General features: G+C 42.2%; 1 protein-coding gene across 1 annotated transcript in view; it reads right to left on the bottom strand.

Moving 5' to 3' along the window:
- LOC120049180 (palmitoyltransferase ZDHHC17-like) overlaps positions 1–19,325 on the bottom strand; it is a 42,971-nt gene that overhangs the window by 8,859 nt on the left and 14,787 nt on the right. The window contains exons 2-7 of the mRNA XM_038995407.1: positions 13,687–13,790; positions 11,205–11,327; positions 8,665–8,742; positions 7,552–7,696; positions 6,959–7,023; positions 5,516–5,678 (exon numbers count right to left, since the gene is read on the bottom strand). Of these exons, the coding sequence (XP_038851335.1) occupies positions 5,516–5,678; positions 6,959–7,023; positions 7,552–7,696; positions 8,665–8,742; positions 11,205–11,327; positions 13,687–13,790 (678 nt within the window). The remainder of the gene's footprint in view (positions 1–5,515; positions 5,679–6,958; positions 7,024–7,551; positions 7,697–8,664; positions 8,743–11,204; positions 11,328–13,686; positions 13,791–19,325) is intronic.

Raw genomic sequence — 19,325 nt, 5'->3', positions numbered from 1 at the left:
TGAAAGAGGAAGTAAAGTACTTTAAGAATATGTTTTCGTTTCAGGCTCCTCCATCTCCACTAACTGAAACTAATTGTATGGATTTTTTTCCTATTAATAATGTAAAATTAACATCTGTACAGAAAGACTCATGTGAAGGCCAAATTACAGAGGAGGAACTGCTTGATGCAATTGGGGCCTTTAAGGATGGGAAAACTCCAGGGCTGGATGGCATACCAGTGGAAGTATACAAAACTTTTTTTGATATACTCAAAGGACCATTATTAGCTTGTTTTAACCACTCCTATATAAATGGTAGATTATCAGACACGCAACAAGAAGGTCTGATATCGTTATTACTGAAACAGGACCCAAGTGGTATATATAAAGATCCAGTCCAATTAAAAAATTGGAGACCTCTTACACTTCAGTGTTGTGATGCAAAAATCCTAGCAAAATGCTTGGCGCATAGAATAAAAAAAGTTGTGTCAGATATTATTCATCCTAATCAGACAGGTTTTTTACATGGACGATACATTGGAGATAATATAAGGCAAGTACTGGAAACAATAGAACACTATGAAATATCGGGGACACCAGGTCTGGTTTTCATAGCTGATTTTGAAAAGGCTTTTGATAAAGTACGACTGGAGTTTATATATAAATGCCTAGAATATTTCAATTTTGGGGAATCTCTTATAAAATGGGTTAAAATTATGTATAGTAACCCTAGGTGTAAAATAGTAAATAATGGCTACATCTCAGAAAGTTTTAAACTATCTAGAGGAGTAAAACAAGGTTGTCCACTATCGGCATATCTATTTATTATTGCCATCGAAATGTTAGCTGTTAAAATTAGATCAAACATTAATATTAATGGATTAGAAATCCGTGGCTTAAAAACTAAGGTGTCATTGTACGCTGATGATTCATGTTTTCTTTTAAAACCACAACTAGAGTCTCTCCACGGCCTCATAGAGGATCTAGATACCTTTGCTATCCTCTCTGGATTAAAACCAAATTATGATAAATGTACCATATTACGTATTGGATCACTAAAAAATACACATTTTATATTGCCATGTAGTTTACCAATTAAATGGTCTGACGGAGATGTGGATATACTCGGTATAAAAATCCCAAAAGAAAGAAATGATCTCACTCCAATAAATTTTTATAGAAAGTTAGCAAAAATAGATAAGATCTTGCTACCATGGAAAGGAAAATACTGTCTATTTGTGGAAAAATCACCCTGATTAACTCTTTAGTCATATCACAGTTTACCTATTTGCTTATGGTTTTGCCTACACCTAGTGACCTGCTTTTTAAATTATATGAACAAAAAATATTCCATTTTATTTGGAACGGCAAGCCAGATAAAATTAAAAGGGCCTATTTATATAACGAATATGAATTCGGAGGGCAGAAATTATTAAATATTAAAGCATTAGACCTCTCACTAAAGGCATCAGTCATACAAAAGTTATACTTAAATCCAAACTGGTTCTCTAGTAAATTGGTACGAATGTCTCATCCTATGTTCAAGAAGGGCCTTTTTCCCTTTATTCAGATTACACCTGCTCACTTTCGGTTGTTTGAAAAGGAAATAATCTCCAAAATATCCTTATTTTTTTAAACAAGCCTTAGAAAGTTGGTTGCAATTTCAGTTTAATCCACCTGAAAGGACGGAACAAATAGTACAACAAATATTGTGGTTAAATTCAAATATAGTAATTGATAAAAAAACTGTATTTATCGAAGAAATGTTTAAAAAAGGTATAATTTTTGTGAATGATATCATAAATAGGACTGGTGGAGTTATGTCACACATGCAGCTCACACAGACATATGGAAATGTCTGCTCTACCCAAAATTACAACCAATTAATTGCAGCATTACCACAAAAATGGAAGAGGCAAGTAGAAGGGGAAAAAAGTAAGGAACTTGTATGTCGGCCCTGTATTAAAGAACATAAATGGTTAAAGAAAAGTGTGATAAATAAAAACATATACCAATTTCATTTAAGGACCAAAAAACTGACAGCTGTGCCATATAAATTGCAAAATAGTTGGGAAGAGATGTTCGATGTACCCATTCCATGGCACATGGTTTATGAATTGATACGCAAAACAACGCCGGATTCAAAACTTCGAATTTTTCAATTTAAATTATTGTACAAAATTCTTGCAACTAATAGAATGTTATATATATGGGGTATACAATCTTCCCAGCTCTGTAGATTCTGCTGTGAGGAGGCAGAGTCATTAGACCATTTATTTTGGTATTGTCCATATGTAGCTCGTTTTTGGTCACAGGTCCAGGAATGGCTGAAGAATTGCAACATTTGCCTAGAACTAACGCTACAGATAGCAATACTGGGGGATTTGAAAAGCCATAGTCAATCAATCAATAATATAATAATTATTTTAGCAAAAATGTTTATTTTTAATTTACAATCTGTAGAAGCTATGAGAATAGGAAGGTTCAAATCTTTTGTGAAGCATCACAGCACAGTTGAAAAATATATGGCAAATAAAAATCCGAAATGGATGATGTTGGAAGATAGATGGGAAGGGTTGAGTAGAACTGAAGGGTGGGACTAATAACAAGATAAACAATGTAGGGCATACGGGATCTGTGAAATGTGTATAGGTGCGGAGCTTTTGTGAAATAGCACAGTTACAAGTGGAAATAAAATTGGATGGACAACAGAAATAGAGGAAGGACTAAGAACAAACAAGAGAGAACTATTATAAAGTAGTCTGTGTCTGTAAAATAGGTATAAGATGTATAAATTGAAGGTAAAAGCAGAAGTGTTCATTAGTTTACTCCAATTGGGGGAGCGGTGGTAGGGTTGCGGGGAATAATAATAAAGGTATATTCTTTAAAAAAGTATGTATGTCTATATAGGTATGTGTATGTATATATGTATATATGTATGCATGCGTGTATGGATATATATATTTACCCAAAAAAATATGGGGGATTGGAAATGATGCAGACAATTACATTGGAAGCAACATTCTTTCCGCAATATTAAGCTGATCCACCCCAAAAAAAAAAGAAGAAAAAAAAAAAAAAAAAAAAAAAGATACAGGACAGCTATTAAAGGAAACCAGATACAGGACAGCTATTAAAAGGTAACCAGATACAGGACAGCTATTAAAAGGTAACCAGATACAGGACAGCTATTAAAAGGTAACCAGATACAGGACAGCTATTAAAAGGTAACCAGATACAGGACAACTATTAAAAGGTAACCAGATACAGGACAGCTATTAAAAGGTAACCAGATACAGGACAGCTATTAAAAGGTAACCAGATACAGGACAGCTATTAAAAGGTAACCAGATACAGGACAGCTATTAAAAGGGTAACCAGATACAGGACAGCTATTAAAAGGTAACCAGATACAGGACAGCTATTAAAAGGGTAACCAGATACAGGACAGCTATTAAAAGGGTAACCAGATACAGGACAGCTATTAAAAGGGTAACCAGATACAGGACAGCTATTAAAAGGTAACCAGATACAGGACAGCTATTAAAAGGGTAACCAGATACAGGACAGCTATTAAAAGGTAACCAGATACAGGACAACTATTAAAGGGTAACCAGATACAGGACAGCTATTAAAAGGGTAACCAGATACAGGACAGCTATTAAAAGGTAACCAGATACAGGACAACTATTAAAGGAAACCAGATACAGGACAGCTATTAAAAGGTAACCAGATACAGGACAACTATTAAAAGGTAACCAGATACAGGACAGCTATTAAAAGGTAACCAGATACAGGACAGCTATTAAAAGGAAACCAGATACAGGACAACTATTAAAAGGTAACCAGATTAAGGACAACTATTAAAGGTAACCAGATACAGGACAACTATTAAAAGGTAACCAGATACAGGACAGCTATTAAAAGGGTAACCAGATACAGGACAACTATTAAAAGGTAACCAGATACAGGACAACTATTAAAAGGTAACCAGATACAGGACAACTATTAAAGGAAACCAGATACAGGACAGCTATTAAAAGGTAACCAGATACAGGACAACTATTAAAAGGTAACCAGATACAGGACAACTATTAAAAGGTAACCAGATACAGGACAACTATTAAAGGAAACCAGATACAGGACAGCTATTAAAAGGTAACCAGATACAGGACAACTATTAAAAGGTAACCAGATACAGGACAACTATTAAAAGGTAACCAGATACAGGACAACTATTAAAGGAAACCAGATACAGGACAGCTATTAAAAGGTAACCAGATACAGGACAGCTATTAAAAGGTAACCAGATACAGGACAACTATTAAAAGGTAACCAGATACAGGACAGCTATTAAAAGGTAACCAGATACAGGACAGCTATTAAAGGGTAACCAGATACAGGACAACTATTAAAGGGTAACCAGATACAGGACAGCTATTAAAGGGTAACCAGATACAGGACAGCTATTAAAGGGTAACCAGATACAGGACAGCTATTAAAAGGTAACCAGATACAGGACAGCTATTAAAAGGTAACCAGATACAGGACAGCTATTAAAAGGTAACCAGATACAGGACAGCTATTAAAGGGTAACCAGATACAGGACAGCTATTAAAGGAAACCAGATACAGGACAACTATTAAAGGTAACCAGATACAGGACAGCTATTAAAGGAAACCAGATACAGGACAGCTATTAAAAGGGTAACCAGATACAGGACAGCTATTAAAAGGGTAACCAGATACAGGACAACTATTAAAGGAAACCAGATACAGGACAACTATTAAAGGTAACCAGATACAGGACAGCTATTAAAAGGGTAACCAGATACAGGACAACTATTAAAGGGTAACCAGATACAGGACAGCTATTAAAAGGGTAACCAGATACAGGACAACTATTAAAGGAAACCAGATACAGGACAACTATTAAAGGGTAACCAGATACAGGACAGCTATTAAAAGGGTAACCAGATACAGGACAACTATTAAAGGAAACCAGATACAGGACAACTATTAAAGGTAACCAGATACAGGACAGCTATTAAAAGGGTAACCAGATACAGGACAACTATTAAAGGGTAACCAGATACAGGACAGCTATTAAAAGGGTAACCAGATACAGGACAACTATTAAAGGTAACCAGATACAGGACAGCTATTAAAAGGTAACCAGATACAGGACAGCTATTAAAGGGTAACCAGATACAGGACAGCTATTAAAGGAAACCAGATACAGGACAACTATTAAAGGTAACCAGATACAGGACAGCTATTAAAAGGGTAACCAGATACAGGACAACTATTAAAGGGTAACCAGATACAGGACAGCTATTAAAGGAAACCAGATACAAGCATGTGCTACAGGTCAGAGGTTAGTAGGAGACATTTGGGCCTTCAGTAACATACCTTGGCTCTGGAGTGACATTTCTCAGTAGGTACAGATCTAGGATCAGCTTCTCCTCCCTCAATCCTAAACTTAACAATTAGGGGGGAGATACAAAGCTGGCCCAAGATCAGCACAGCCCCCTCACCTTGATGTTCTGTGCGTCCACATTGGAGTTGGAGTCCAGCAGCAGGGTGATGACTGTAGTGTTGCCGGCCAGCACGGCCCAGTGCAGAGCCGTGTTTTTGTGGTACTTGTCACCCAGGTTGACCGACACGTTGAAGGTCAGCAGTAGCCGGGTGGGGTCCACGCTGTTAGGACGGGACAAAGTTCAAAGTTCATGTGCAAAGCCTTTATGGTTTATTTATGAGAGTCACCGGGTCATAGTTCAATGTGCTCTAATTAACGACACAGTTGAAGTTTAGTGGCTATTTAAGTATTATCCCACTGCACATTCTTCTTTGTGCTTTTAGTATCAGTCTCTTATCTGTCTATTATCCATTTCTAAATGTTGAGCATCTAGATGGGCATTCCATTTCTAAATGTTGAGCATCTAGATGGGCATTCCATTTCTAAATGTTGAGCATCTAGATGGGCATTCCATTTCCAAATGTTGAGCATCTAGATGGGCATTCCATTTCCAAATGTTGAGCATCTAGATGGGCATTCCATTTCTAAATGTTGAGCATCTAGATGGGCATTCCATTTCTAAATGTTGAGCATCTAGATGGGCATTCCATTTCTAAATGTTGAGCATCTAGATGGGCATTCCATTTCTAAATGTTGAGCATCAAGATGGGCATTCCATTTCTAAATGTTGAGCATCTAGATGGGCATTCCATTTCTAAATGTTGAGCATCTAGATGGGCATTCCATTTCTAAATGTTGAGTATCTAGATGGGCATTTCATTTCTAAATGTTGCGTATCTAGATGGGCATTCCATTTCTAAATGTTCCGTATCTAGATGGGCATTCCATTTCTAAATGTTGAGCATCTAGATGGGCATTCCATTTCTAAATGTTGAGTATCTAGATGGGCATTTCATTTCTAAATGTTGAGCATCTAGATGGGCATTCCATTTCTAAATGTTGCGTATCTAGATGGGCATTCCATTTCTAAATGTTGAGCATCTAGATGGGCATTCCATTTCTAAATGTTGAGCATCAAGATGGGCTTTCCATTTCTAAATGTTGAGCATCTAGATGGGCATTCCATTTCTAAATGTTGAGTATCTAGATGGGCATTCCATTTCTAAATGTTGAGCATCTAGATGGGCATTCCATTTCTAAATGTTGCGTATCTAGATGGGCATTCCATTTCTAAATGTTGAGTATCTAGATGGGCATTTCATTTCCAAATGTTGAGCATCTAGATGGGCATTCCATTTCTAAATGTTGAGCATCTAGATGGGCATTCCATTTCTAAATGTTGCGTATCTAGATGGGCATTCCATTTCTAAATGGGCATGGATTTCAGTTTGTGTGACTGCTGTGTGTGTTTAAATTAACTTGTTGTATCAGGGCTAGATGGGGCAAGGCTAGGACGTATGTAGGATATGGGTGAACGCATGGCACACACAGAGACACACACCTGTGTGTCCTGTAAGCTGCCCACATCAAGGGAGTCATTCCATTCTGATCCATCATGTCCACATCCTATAGGAGGAGAGGGAGAAAGAGCACATGGTCACAAACCACCAATAAACAGAGAGAAGACCGACACTGTGCATCTTTGAAGATGTTTGAGCTACTGAACAGATCCAGGAAAAACCTGGCAGGGCTGACAATGTGGAATGCAGGTGTCGAAAACTAATGAAACAACACCCCCTGGTGGTGGAAAACGAATTAAACAACGCCCCCTGGTGGCCGACAACAACTCCTGTACTTTGAATAAGCGAGAAAAGCTTTAAAATAAAAAACTGTTTCAGTTCTGGTGCGATCAGAATAAATATAACACACGGGTGACGTCACAGTAAATCTAATGGACGCACGCTGCCTAACCCCTAATCTTGTGGAGATCTGAGAGGATTTCAGAGGTTTAAGAAATATGGTAATATCTCCACAATGCCCTCTAATAGGCTAAGCAGAATTTTCACAATATTGCTTACACCTATCAAAGCCTCTCAGATCTACACAAGTACACAGGAAGTAGGGGTTAGGGGCTAATTTGCAATTGGGACGTACCTGTCCCTTGGCGATGAGGTAGGCCACGATGGAGGTGTGTCCGAACTGGGCAGCCAGGTGGACACAGCTGCAGCCCTCTCCGTCGATGAGCGAGGGGTCGGACCCATACTTCAGCAGCTGCACCACCATGGAGAGGTGGCCCTGTCTGTGGACACACACAACATGATTATGTTGATGAGCACAAGAACTAACTGGTATTGCATGATATTAGCATTTAGACATGTTTCTGGATTTCGTTTTGTTTAAAGGATCAATCTAACTTTCATCTGCAGCACAGAAGAAACTAGCCAACCCCCCTTAATAACACCCCATTATTAACAGCAGGAATGGACATGACAGACTGCACCAATAATAACTAAATGTAAAGTCTCTGGGGGTTTTGTAGATAGGAAACGGTTTGAATCCCCGAGCTGACTAGGTGAAGTCTGTCGATGTGCCCTTGAGCAAGGCACCCTAAATGCTCCTGTAAGTCGCTCTGGATAAGAGTGTCTGCTAGATGACTACAATATAATATAAATGAAACGTAGATATCACATCCAATTGAGAGATGGTTTAATAAGAAGATTGATGCATTAGATACTTTACCAAACACAATCCTCAACAACATTGTAATTAAGTCCTTATATTTACAATACTAAACATAAGCCGCATATAGAAAGTGTCAGTGATCCGACAGATGGGCTCCACTCCTATCTACTGTGAAAGGTCACTAGCAGGGAGGGGAGGGCTGCTGACAAAGCCTTGAGGCCTGGCTAGGTATGGGGCCCCCGGCTAGGAATGGCGGCCCCCTGCTGATCATATGAATAATGCAGTAGAGAGCTCTCTGACAGGGTGAGGAGGGCAGGCAGTACTGGGACATACAACCCTGAAGGTCTCGTGTGACTCGGGGGGGAAAAGGACTTTAGCAGAAACACGCCCTATGACACCGACACAGGGGAAAGGAGAGTCCACTGGAAACAACACCTCTACTTCATACAGTATATAACCTTTCACCTTTCTCTCTAGATGGGCATGTCTACAGATCAACATATCCAACAGGACCTAATGTTTTGGTCCTGGAAAGCAGACTGAACCAGAGTCTGTTAATGCCTCATCTATTGTTGTCACTCTTACCTTGTGGCCCAATGCAGTGGTGTGGAGTTGAGGTCACCTCCCAACTGGTCCACCATCGCCCCCTTTGATATGTAGTACCTACACACAGAGTCACAAATAGATTCAGCACTCACTTTGATATGTAGTACCTACACACAGCGTCACAAATACATTCATCACTCACTTTGATATGTAGTACCTACACAGTCACAAATACATTCAGCACTCACTTTGATATGTAGTACCTACACACAGCGTCACAAATACATTCAGCACTCACTCAACTACAGGTGGTGAAAAGATTAGATTGTTGATGCAGTGAGATAAAACAGATGCACTAATTCAGTTTTACTGCCTCAGGATCTCCAGGAATATGACGTATTAAGAGGGTCCTTCCAGTGGGACGGATGGCTCAGACCTACGCAGACATCCAGGATCTTGTTCTCTCCTTCCTGCTATGTTGTATTAGAATGGTTTGGGATTCTGTTCTTATACAGAGACCATGGTTCTGACAGCGTTTCTGCAGCAGCAGGACGTCCCTCTGCAGCAGCAGCACGTCCCTCTGCAGCAGCAGCACGTCCCTCTGCAGCAGCAGCACGTCCCTCTGCAGCAGCAGCACGTCCCTCTGCAGCAGCAGCACGTCCCTCTGCAGCAGCAGCACGTCCCTCTGCAGCAGCAGCACGTCCCTCTGCAGCAGCAGCACGTCCCTCTGCAGCAGGACATCCCTCTGCAGCAGGACATCCCTCTGCAGCAGGACATCCCTCTGCAGCAGGACATCCCTCTGCAGCAGGACATCCCTCTGCAGCAGGACATCCCTCTGCAGCACAATGGTAAAGACAGCACAGTAGGATGGCTGTATTCACTCACACCTGGGTTCTCTTCACTAGGGACCAAACAGAAGCTAACAGGAAGGGACTAACTGAACTAGTCCAATAAGAAACTCGTTTTCTGGTGCAAAATGTTTGTACTAATGTATAGGACCAATGCCAGCCTTTGTCCTGTGTGAGTATGAGAGTCTCCATCACACCGACAGCGTCATGGTGCAAAACAGTACACAGGATCACATCTGGATATGTGTGCAACAAAGGTTCAACATTCACCTTCTGCTACCATTTCTGTCACGCCGTCTCTACACATACAATGTGATGCATACCTTTATAAATCCAACGTATGCACCACACAGAACACACTGCAACTGCAGGGTTCCGGGACTATGTCCTGTGTGAGTTTAGGGTTCCGGGACTATGTCCTGTGTGAGTATGTGAGTTTAGGGTTCCAGGACTATGTCCTGTGTGAGTATGTGTGTTTAGGGTTCTAGGACTATGTCCTGTGTGAGTATGTGAGTTTAGGGTTCCAGGACTACGTCCTGTGTGAGTGTGTGTGTTTAGGGTTCTAGGACTACGTCCTGTGTGAGTATGTGAGTTTAGGGTTCTAGGACTACGTCCTGTGTGAGTGTGTGTGTTTAGGGTTCTAGGACTACGTCCTGTGTGAGTATGTGAGTTTAGGGTTCTAGGACTACGTCCTGTGTGAGTTTAGGGTTCCAGGACTACGTCCTGTGTGAGTATGTGAGTTTAGGGTTCTAGGACTACGTCCTGTGTGAGTGTGTGTGTTTAGGGTTCTAGGACTACGTCCTGTGTGAGTATGTGAGTTTAGGGTTCTAGGACTACGTCCTGTGTGAGTGTGTGTGTTTAGGGTTCTAGGACTACGTCCTGTGTGAGTATGTGAGTTTAGGGTTCCAGGACTACGTCCTGTGTGAGTTTAGGGTTCCAGGACTACGTCCTGTGTGAGTATGTGAGTTTAGGGTTCCAGGACTACGTCCTGTGTGAGTGTGTGTGTTTAGGGTTCTAGGACTACGTCCTGTGTGAGTATGTGAGTTTAGGGTTCTAGGACTACGTCCTGTGTGAGTTTAGGGTTCCAGGACTACGTCCTGTGTGAGTGTGTGTGTTTAGGGTTCTAGGACTACATCCTGTGTGACTATGTGAGTTTAGGGTTCCAGGACTACGTCCTGTGTGAGTGTGTGTGTTTAGGGTTCTAGGACTACGTCCTGTGTGAGTATGTGAGTTTAGGGTTCTAGGACTACGTCCTGTGTGAGTTTAGGGTTCCAGGACTACGTCCTGTGTGAGTGTGTGAGTTTAGGGTTCTAGGACTACGTCCTGTGTGAGTTTAGGGTTCTAGGACTACGTCCTGTGTGAGTTTAGGGTTCCAGGACTACGTCCTGTGTGAGTGTGTGTGTTTAGGGTTCTAGGACTACGTCCTGTGTGACTATGTGAGTTTAGGGTTCTAGGACAGTATGCTTGCATGAGTTCCAGTCTGACTGGGAAATCCCTCTGATAAGAAACATTCCACAGGAGGGTGTTGGGAGTAGCATTTCACGTGTACATGTAGGTTTACTGCAACTCACATGTAAGACAGCTGAATAGAGGTGGTCAAGGGCATTGGGTTATTCGGTGTGAGTGTGAGTGTGAGGTGTGTGTGTGTGTGTGTGTGTGTGTGTGTGTGTGTGTGTGTGTGTGTGTGTGTGTGTGTATGACTGAGGTGTGTGAAGTTTGTGTGTCACTCACTTGACCAAGTCTATTCGATTGTTGATGGCAGCCCAGTGCAGGAGTGTGACGTTCTCTTTGTCCGGCTGCTGAACATCATAGCCTGCCTCCACCAGCTCTCTGCAGCGCTCAAAGATCCCATACCTGGAGAGTGGAGGTAGACAAGGTTAGAATAGGGTCAACACACACACGGTTCACACATCCATCCTCAGTTCTCTTATCACAGCCATTAAACTCTGTAAATGTTATAAAGTCACCATTGGCCTCACATGCTGACTACACCGCTAACACTAGTCAGCATGTGAGGCCAATGGTGAAAATAAATGTAAATCAAATACACTTATAAAGCCCTTCTTACATCAGCTGATATCTCAAAGTGCTGTACAGAAACCCAGCCTAAAACCCCAAACAGTAAGCAATGCAGGTGTAGAAGCACGGTGGCTAGGAAAAACTCCCTAGAAAGGCCAAAACCTAGGAAGAAACCTAGAGAGGAACCAGGCTGAGGGGTGGCCAGTCCTCTTCTGGCTGTGCCGGGTGGAGATTATAACAGAACATGGCCAAGAAGTACAAATGTTCATAGATGACCAGCAGGGTCAAATAATAATAATAATCACAGTGGTTGTCGAGGTGCAGGTCAGCACCTCAGGACATAAACATGTTATTCAATTACCCACACTGCTCGCACGTGCCAATGAGCGTTGTAAGAGAATTCTGCCCTGTTATACAAGAGACCACAGGAAACTTCTTTGATCAGAGGTTAGTTTGTTTAATAAGGATTGCAACCCGGAGTATACACTTAGTCATTTGCAAGTAACACTCAGTACAAAATATGGTGTTTTCCCTTTTTATCCCCTTTTATTTTACCTTTATTTAACTAGGCAAGTCAGTTAAGAACAAATTCTTATTTTCAATGACGGCCTAGGAACAGTGGGTTGTCCAGAACGACCTTGCCAGCTCGGGGATTCGAACTTGCAACCTTTCGGTTACTAGTCCAACGCTCTAACCACTAGGCTACCTGCCGCCCCACACCCTGCCGCCCCCCCTACTGAGGTTCACCCCGCCCAGGGCGATGGCCCTTAACTTTAATACCATATAAGCTCATAATTAATAGTTGCTAATACACTGCTCAAAAAAATAAAGGGAACACTTAAACAACACAATGTAACTCCAAGTCAATCACACTTCTGTGAAATCAAACTGTCCACTTAGGAAGCAACACTGATTGACAATAAATTTCACATGCTGTTGTGCAAATGGAATAGACAACAGGTGGAAATTAGAGGCAATTAGCAAGACACCCCCAATAAAGGAGTGGTTCTGCAGGTGGTGACCACAGACCACTTCTCAGTTCCTATGCTTCCTGGCTGATGTTTTGGTCACTTTTGAATGCTGGCGGTGCTTTCACTCTAGTGGTAGCATGAGACGGAGTCTACAACCCACACAAGTGGCTCAGGTAGTGCAGCTCATCCAGGATGGCACATCAATGCGAGCTGTGGCAAGAAGGTTTGCTGTGTCTGTCAGCGTAGTGTCCAGAGCATGGAGGCGCTACCAGGAGACAGGCCAGTACATCAGGAGACGTGGAGGAGGCCATAGGAGGGCAACAACCCAGCAGCAGGACCGCTACCTCCACCTTTGTGCAAGGAGGTGCACTGCCAGCGCCCTGCAAAATGACCTCCAGCAGGCCACAAATGTGCATGTGTCTGCTCAAACGGTCAGAAACAGACTCCATGAGGGTGGTATGAGGGCCCGACGTCCACAGGTGGGGGTTGTGCTTACAGCCCAACACTGTGCAGGACGTTTGGCATTTGCCAGAGAACACCAAGATTGGCAAATTCGCCACTGGCGCCATGTGCTCTTCACAGATGAAAGCAGGTTCACACTGAGCACATGTGACAGCCGTGACAGAGTTTGGAGACGCCGTGGAGAACGTTCTGCTGCCTGCAACATGCAAACATTTCTAAAAAGCTGTTTTCGCTTTATTATGGCGTATTGTGTGTAGATTGATGAAATGCCAGCTTCTCTTAGCCACATGTCTGGGGAGCTGCTTGGGAGCTGCTTGGATGCTGCAGTACTTTTTCAAAGTACTGCAGCATGGGGCAGCAGGTAGCCTAGTGCTTAGAGTGTTGGCCTAGTAACCGAAAGGTTGTAAGATCAAATCCCTGTGCTGACTAAGTACAAATCTGTCATTCTGCCCCTGAACAAGGCAGTTGTTCGAGGCACTGTTCCTAGGCCATCATTGAAAATAAGAATTTGTTCTTAACTGACTTGCCTAGTTAAATAAAGGAAGAAAAAAAAAAGCAGTTAGGCCTATGTGCTGGAGAACAGCGTGGAAATAATGTTCGCCCTGCTACACAAGTAAGATAACTATACCTCAACAGGAAGTGTTTTTAAAACCAGTTACATTGCTTGTATACCAGCCCACATTGCTTGTATACCTTTAACCACACTGGCCAAGCTTTGCGCACACACACACACACGAGCCCGGCGGTGCGTGGGTACTCACTGCGTGGCTTTGACGATGTCCCAGGTACTGTAGTCATCCACGTGGCTCTTGCGCCCCACATTCTCACTATAGCCATGGTTATAGTGACTCTGGGGCTTGAGTTCCTGTTGGGAGAGAAAAAAAAACAGCCATGAGTTTCACCAATCCATGCCTTGCCTGGACCCAGTGGGCCTACCCAGACGGCACAGCGTCATCTCACGAGAGCGATTGAATGAGCGACAGAGAGAGTTGGAGGAGGCTGTGTCATGTTCTGATGGTGGGCAACAGTGAGCCGGGCCGCCCACATAGGCCCTTCACATTCTATTAGCCTCCATGGCAACGTCATTTAACCCCGGGAGGACTGCTGTACTGCTGTCTTGGTGACTGGTAAATACACATCACATCCCAGTTCTCACTCAGTCTCTATAACCTTTACTGAACAACACTATTGGTCCAGGAGAATGCAGTTTGGGTTTTCATAAAATTATTTAAAAAACTTGGTTCACGTGTACAGTACTGACTGTAAAACAACCATAACAGGCCTATATATATAGTCTAGATTCCTACTAAATCTATTTTCCTATGGAAGGCCCTGTGACAGACTAGCGTCCTGTCCAGGGGGTGTGATGGTACGTCAAGCTGCCCCACGCTACAGACTCAGGATATGGGCTCCTGCCCTATTGGCCACTATGGATTGTCCAAGGCTCACTTGTCCAAGGCTCACTTGTCCAAGGCTCACTTGTCCAAGGCTCACTTGTCCAAGGCTCACTTGTCCAAGGCTCACTTGTCCAAGGCTCACTTGTCCAAGGCTCACTTGTCCAAGGCTCACTTCCTACAGAATGTGAGGTATAATTTTACAGCCCGACCATATTACAGCCATTCCATATCTAACAGCCATAGGACCTACACATTCCTTCAATACTAATGTACAAAATACTTGGTTAACCTCTCTTGGGTAGGGGGCAGTATTTTCACGTCCGGATGATAAGCGTGCCCAAAGAAAACTGCCTGTTACTCAGGCCCAGAAGCTAGGATATGCATATAGAGATTTGGATAGATAGATTTGGCTAGAAAACACTCTAAGGTTTCTAAAATGGTTTAAATTATGTCTGTGAGTATAACAGAACTGATATGGCAGGCGAAACCCCGAGGACCCCGTTTATTTACGTATTAGGGTACCTAAGGTTTGATTATAAACGTTGTTTGACTTGTTTGGAAAAGTTTATTAGTAACGTTTGGGATTCATTTTGTATGCATTTTGATGGAGGGAAACTGGGTGGATTATTGACTGAAGCGCACCAGCTAAACTGAGTTTTTATGGATATAAAGGACTTTATCAAACAAAAGGACCATTTGTGATGTATCTGGGACCTTTTGGAGTGCTACCGTCCCACCTGCCCATAAGAAGTTAATGATTAATCATACAGACCTCCAGTAGGCTATAAGGATACTTGGTTAATGATATAACCCTCCAGTAGGCTATAAGGATACTGGGTTAATCATAGAGACCTCCAGTAGGCTATAAGGATACTGGGTTAATCATAGAGACCTACAGCAGGCTATAAGGATACTGGGTTAATCATAGAGACCTCCAGTAGGCTATAAGGAAACTGGGTTAATCATAGAGACCTCCAGTAGACTATAAGGACACTTGGTTAATGATGAATCATATAGACCTACAGCAGGCTATAAGGATACTGGGTTAATGATGAATCATATAGACCTACAGCAGGCTATAAGGATACTGGGTTAATGATGAATCATATAGACCTACAGCAGGCTATAAGGATACTGGGTTAATGATGAATCATATAGACCTACAGCAGGCTATAAGGATACTGGGTTAATGATTAATCATATAGACCTACAGCAGGCTATAAGGATACTGGGTTAATGATGAATCATATAGACCTACAGCAGGCTATAAGGATACTGGGTTAATGATGAATCATATAGACCTACAGCAGGCTATAAGGATACTGGGTTAATGATTAATCATATAGACCTACAGCAGGCTATAAGGATACTGGGTTAATGATTAATCATATAGACCTACAGCAGGCTATAAGGATACTGGGTTAATGATTAATCATATAGACCTACTGCAGGCTATAAGGATACTGGGTTAATGATGAATCATATAGACCTACAGCAGGCTATAAGGATACTGGGTTAATTATTAATCATATTGACCTACAGCAGGCTATAAGGATACTTGGTTAATGATTAATCATATTGACCTACAGCAGGCTATAAGGATACTGGGTTAATGATGAATCATATAGACCTACAGTAGGCTATAAGGATACTGGGTTAATGATTAATCATATTGACCTACAGCAGGCTATAAGGATACTTGGTTAATGATGAATCATATTGACCTACAGCAGGCTATAAGGATACTGGGTTAATGATGAATCATATTGACCTACAGCAGGCTATAAGGATACTGGGTTAATGATGAATCATATAGACCTACAGCAGGCTATAAGGATACTGGGTTAATGATTAATCATATAGACCTACAGCAGGCTATAAGGATACTTGGTTAATGATTAATCATATAGACCTACTGCAGGCTATAAGGATACTGGGTTAATGATGAATTATATAGACCTACAGCAGGCTATAAGGATACTGGGTTAATTATTAATCATAGAGACCTACAGCAGGCTATAAGGATACTGGGTTAATGATGAATCATATAGACCTACAGCAGGCTATAAGGATACTTGGTTAATGATTAATCATATAGACCTACAGCAGGCTTTAAGGATGAAAATCTGATGGGAAAAACACTTGGTAGACAGTTAATGAGGGGTAAAGATTATAATGAGATAATTAAATATGTATAGTAATCTATAATCTAGAGGCTACCCTGAAGGATGGAGAGGAGCTAGAGCTGACTGGAGGATGGAGAGGGATGAAAGGTGAAGGGAGGAGAGGGGGAGGAGCCATGCCAGGCAGATGAAAGACTACCCACTGGCAGTCTTTCAAAAGGCCCTCAAATCACATCCATGCCCTCTGACTACAGTTGCAAAGGGTCGGAAACTTTCCATAATTTTCCCGGAAATTTTCCATGGGAATTTAAGCCCTGGAATTTGGGGAATTTTGCTTAAATTCATCAAAAAAAGTTAGCTTATAACAGTGAACCTGTTTTGTGGGATACACATAAGGCTATTCTAGGTCTTGTGGCATATTTTGGTTAAACTATCCCCAATTCAATGGAATTGCAACCCTCTGCATTCTTCCATCACATGTACAGCTGATTCTCAAGATCTTGCACACTAATGAGATGCTATTGAGCCCACACTACTACACTGTCTGAGCCAAGGACTAAATGCTTTCTGGTAAGTTTTGATTACAATACTGGGTGGGGGTAATATATTTTAAATGACATACATCATTTTTTGTTAACTAGTAAATAGTAGCCTACAGCAAAGTGTGTTTAAATCATTTCTAACTTGTTAACACTTTCTGCTAGTTAGTTTTTGCTAGCAGGTGGGTTTTAGCTTGCTTGAGCCTGCTAACTGAGGAGTGTTTAATTCACCTGTTTCCATACATGTTTCATTTTATCTTAGAAAGGAGTTGTTTAATCTAACTGCTTAACTATTAATCTGTACATGGAATTGTAATTTTTTTAAACACGTTTTTTCTAATCTTTACAGGAAAATGCCACGGGCACTATCTGATGTGTGGGGACATTTCACTGCAGCTAATGTAGAAGGAAAAATGGTGTACATTTGCAAATACTGTGCCAAATCATATGTGAAGAATGCAACAAAGATGCAGAATTATCTGGCCAATGCATAAAGTTCCCTCGGCGCTCACAACAAGCAACCTCTGACAAAAGTCCCTCCACTTCTATTCGAGGGTAAAAATGATGAATCAGACACCTTATCGACAGCAACAGCTCATGGTCCTCCTGGAATCCTTTTCTTTTTTTTTTTACTCAATGGAGGAACGTAGTCAGAGAAATGCTGATGAATGTCTTGCTCGAGCTGTGTGTGCAACTGGTTCACCTCTGATGCTCACAGGCAATGTGTATTGGAAGAGACTGCTGAATGTTCTAGGCCCAGCATACACCCCTCCAACCAGACATGCTTGATCTACTCATTTGCTGGATGCAGAGTTCAACAGAGTTCAAGTGAAGGTCAAGCATATCATAGAGAAAGCAGACTATTGCAATCATCTCTGATGGGTGGTCGAATGTTCGTGGGCAAGGAATAATTTACTACATCATCTCCACCCCTCAACCAGTATTCTACAAGAGCACAGACACAAAGGACAACAGACACACCGGTCTCTACATTGCAGATGAGCTGAAGGCAGTCATCAATGACCTTGGACCACATAAGGTGGCCAGCCGCCTCTGGTGACAGACAATGCTGTGAACATGAAGGCTGCTTGGTCTAAAGTGGAGGAGTCCTTCACCCATTGGCTGTGCTGCTCATGCATTGAATCTGCTCCTCAAGGACATCATCATGGCACTGAAAACAATGGATACACTCTACAAGAGAGCCAAGTAAACAGTTAGGTATGTGAAGAGTCATCAAGTTATAGCAGCAATCTACCTCACCAAGCAAAGTGAGAAGAATAAGAGCACCACATTGAAGCTGCCCAGCAACACCCGTTGGGGTGGTGTTGTCAGTCATCATGTTTGACAGTCCCCTGGGGGGGAAGGAGTCTCTCCAAGAAAAGGCCATATCACAGTCTGCCGATATGGACAGCCCCATCAAGAGGATCCTCCTGGATGATGTATTTTGGGAGAGAGTGGTAAGCAGCCTGAAACCTATAGCAGTAGCCATTGCACGGATTGAGGGAGACAATGCCATCCTGTCTGATGTTAAGACTCTGCTTGCAGATGTAAGATAAGAAATCCGTACTGCCCTGCCCACTTCCCTGTTGCTCCAAGCAGAGGAAACTGAAGTTCTGAAATACATCAAAGAGCATTTAGACTTCTGCCTGAAGCCCATACACGCTGCAGTGTACATGTTGGACCCCAAGTATGCTGGCAAGAATATTCCTGTCTGGTGCAGAGATCAACAAGGCCTATGGTGTCAACACTACCGTGTCTCACCACCTTGGCCTGGATGAGGGCAAGGTTCTTGGCAGTCTGGCGAAGTACACTTCCAAGCAAGGGCTTTGGGATAGAGATGCAATATGGCAGTCGTGCCAACATATCACATCAGCCACCTGGTGGAAGAGACTTTGTGGATCTGAGACTCTTTCCCCTGTTGCCTCCATCATCCTCCAAATCCCACCAACATCAGCCGCCTCAGAGCGCAACTGGTCCTTGTTTGGGAACACACACCAAAGCACGCAACAGGCTGACCAATACCAGGGTTTAAAAATTGGTGGCCATCCGGGCAAATTTGAGGCTTTTTGAGCCTGACGACGAGCCATCGTCAACAAGGTTGGAAGGTGACAGTGAAGATGAGGCCTCAGAGTCTGATGTTCAAGAGGTGGACATTGAGGAGGACCAGGGAGAAGACATGGAAGCCTGAGAGGAAGACAACCAAAGCTTTAGTCTCTAGACTATCATTTTACAGATGTATGTTGAAAACGTTTTTGGGAGATGTGGTGGATCATTGGGGATCATTCAATATTCCCTTTATTTTGTTGTTCAGTGAAATCATCCCATGTGATGAGTCAACATT

This window comes from Salvelinus namaycush, chromosome 6 (assembly GCF_016432855.1).
Source record: "Salvelinus namaycush isolate Seneca chromosome 6, SaNama_1.0, whole genome shotgun sequence".
NCBI lineage: Eukaryota > Metazoa > Chordata > Actinopteri > Salmoniformes > Salmonidae > Salvelinus > Salvelinus namaycush.
This window is presented reverse-complemented; position numbering and strand designations above follow the sequence as displayed.